At 38.4% G+C, this 2500-nt stretch overlaps 1 protein-coding gene across 2 annotated transcripts in view; it reads left to right on the forward strand.

Moving 5' to 3' along the window:
• The window catches only part of LOC143288590 (uncharacterized), an 80889-nt gene that overhangs the window by 74545 nt on the left and 3844 nt on the right, over positions 1 to 2500 (forward strand). For both annotated transcript variants that reach the window (XM_076597215.1, XM_076597214.1), the window contains exon 22: positions 1740 to 1874. In XM_076597215.1, coding sequence (XP_076453330.1) covers positions 1740 to 1874 — 135 coding nt within the window. The remainder of the gene's footprint in view (positions 1 to 1739; positions 1875 to 2500) is intronic.

Below are 2500 nucleotides of genomic sequence, written 5' to 3' on the forward strand. Positions count from 1 at the left end.
CACAATATTCTGACGACAGAAGCTAAAGGTTGGGTCATTGAGACACCCACTGGACATCCGAGGGGTCTGTGTAGAGGAGAAGAGAGGACTGGCCGTACTGAGTGAGTTAAATTAAGATTATTATTTAAACGCAGATATTGTATTGTTGTATTCCATGGACACCATTCACGAGGGAAAATCGCCCTGTATGAACAGACCATCTATCTATATATCTACCCGTCCATCCCTCTTTATTGCTAGTCGTGAAATGACTATCAATACATATTAAATCAGGCATGAAATAGATATAATTATCAACACATCAAACTAGATGTGAAATAAAATAGAAACATATCAAATCAGGTGTAAAACCGATATAAAGATATAAAACAAGGTGTAAAATAATATGAAATATCAAACCAGTGTGAAATTAATATCAACCTATCAAACCAGGTGTGAAATAAATGTTAACATATCAGACTAGGTGTGAAATAGATGTTAACATATCAGACTAGGTGTGAAATAGATGTTAACATATCAAACCAGGTGTGAAATAGATGTTAACATATCAGACTAGGTGTGAAATAGATGTTAACATATCAGATTCGGTGTGAAATAGATGTTAACATATCAGACTAGGTGTGAAATAGATGTTAACATATCAAACCAGGTGTGAAATAGATGTTAACATATCAGACTAGGTGTGAAATAGATGTTAACATATCAGACTAGGTGTGAAATAGATGTTAACATATCAAACCAGGTGTGAAATAGATGTTAACATATCAAACCAGGTGTGAAATAGATGTTAACATATCAAACCAGGAGTGAAATAAATGTTAACATATCAAACCAGGATTGAAATAAATGTTAACATATCAAATCAGGTGCGAAATGAATACTGACATATCAAACTATGTGTGAAATAATCGTATCAAACCAGGTATAAAATAGATATAAATATATCAAACCAGATGTAAAATAAATATAGACATATCAAACAAGGTGTAAAATAGATATAAGCATATCAAACCATGGTGTGAAATGAATATGAACGTAACACAACCAGGTGTTAAATAAATATAGATATATCAACCCACATAGAGAGAGAGAGAGAGAGAGAGAGAGAGAGAGAGAGAGAGAGAGAGATATTGATATATCAAACCAAGGTGTGAAATGAATATAAAATGCATATGAACCCAGATGTTGAATAAGTAAATATAAACATACCAGAGCAGGTGTGAAATAAATAATTATAAAGATATCAAACCAGGTGTGAAACAGACATCCACATAATTATCAAACCAGGTGTGAAACAGACATCCACATATCAAACCAGGTGTGAACTGAACATCCACATATCAAACCAGGTGTGAACTAAACATCCACATATCAAACCAGGTGTGAACTGAACATCCACATATCAAACCAGGTGTGAACTAAACATCCACATATCAAACCAGGTGTGAACTAAACATCCACATATCAAACCAGGTGTGAACTAAACATCCACATATCAAACCAGGTGTGAACTGAACATCCACATATCAAACCAGGTTTGAACTAAACATCCACATATCAAACCAGGTGTGAACTGAACATCCACATATCAAACCAGGTTTGAACTAAACATCCACATATCAAACCAGGTGTGATGAACTGAACATTAACACATCATCAACCCCCCTAACCCCCCCCCCCCCCCCCCTCCTCTCACCCCCCCACCCCCCCACCCCCCACCCCCACCCTTGTCACGACAGACCTGAAGATGGGGACCAGCAGTCTGAGCGAGGTGGACATTCACACGGTGACCAGTCTGGTCAAGCTGTACCTGAGGGAGCTACCCGACCCGGTTTTCACCGAAGCCAGCTACCCCAACTTTCTGGACGCTCTCAGTGAGTGGCCAGCCTACCAATGGGGTTGGGTTGTGTTGTGATGTGTTGTGTTGTGTTGTGTTGTGTTGTTGTGTGTTGTGGTGTATTGTGTTGCGTTGTGTTGTGTTGTGGTGTGGTGCATTGTGTTGTGTTGTGTTGTGGTGTATTATGTTTGTGTTGTGGTGCATTGTGTTGTATTGTGTTGTGTTGTGTTGTGTTGTATTGTGTTGTGTTGTGGTGCATTGTGTTGTGTTGTGGTGCATTGTGTTGTGTTGTGGTGCATTGTGTTGTGTTGTATTGTGTTGTGTTGTGTTGTATTGTGTTGTGTTGTGGTGTATTGTGTTGTGTTGTGGTGCATTGTGTTGTGTTGTGGTGCATTGTGTTGTGTTGTGGTGCATTGTGTTGTATTGTGTTGTGTTGTGTTGTATTGTGTTGTGTTGTGGTGCATTGTGTTGTATTGTGTTGTATTGTGTTGTGTTGTGTTGTATTGTGTTGTGTTGTGGTGTATTGTGTTGTGTTGTGGTGCATTGTGTTGTGTTGTATTGTGTTGTGTTGTATTGTGTTGTGTTGTGTTGTGTTGTGGTGTATTGTGTTGTGTTGTGGTGTATTGTGTTGTGTTGTGTTGTATTGTGTTGTGTTGTGGTGTA

Source organism: Babylonia areolata, chromosome 12 (genome assembly GCF_041734735.1).
Source record: "Babylonia areolata isolate BAREFJ2019XMU chromosome 12, ASM4173473v1, whole genome shotgun sequence".
NCBI lineage: Eukaryota > Metazoa > Mollusca > Gastropoda > Neogastropoda > Buccinidae > Babylonia > Babylonia areolata.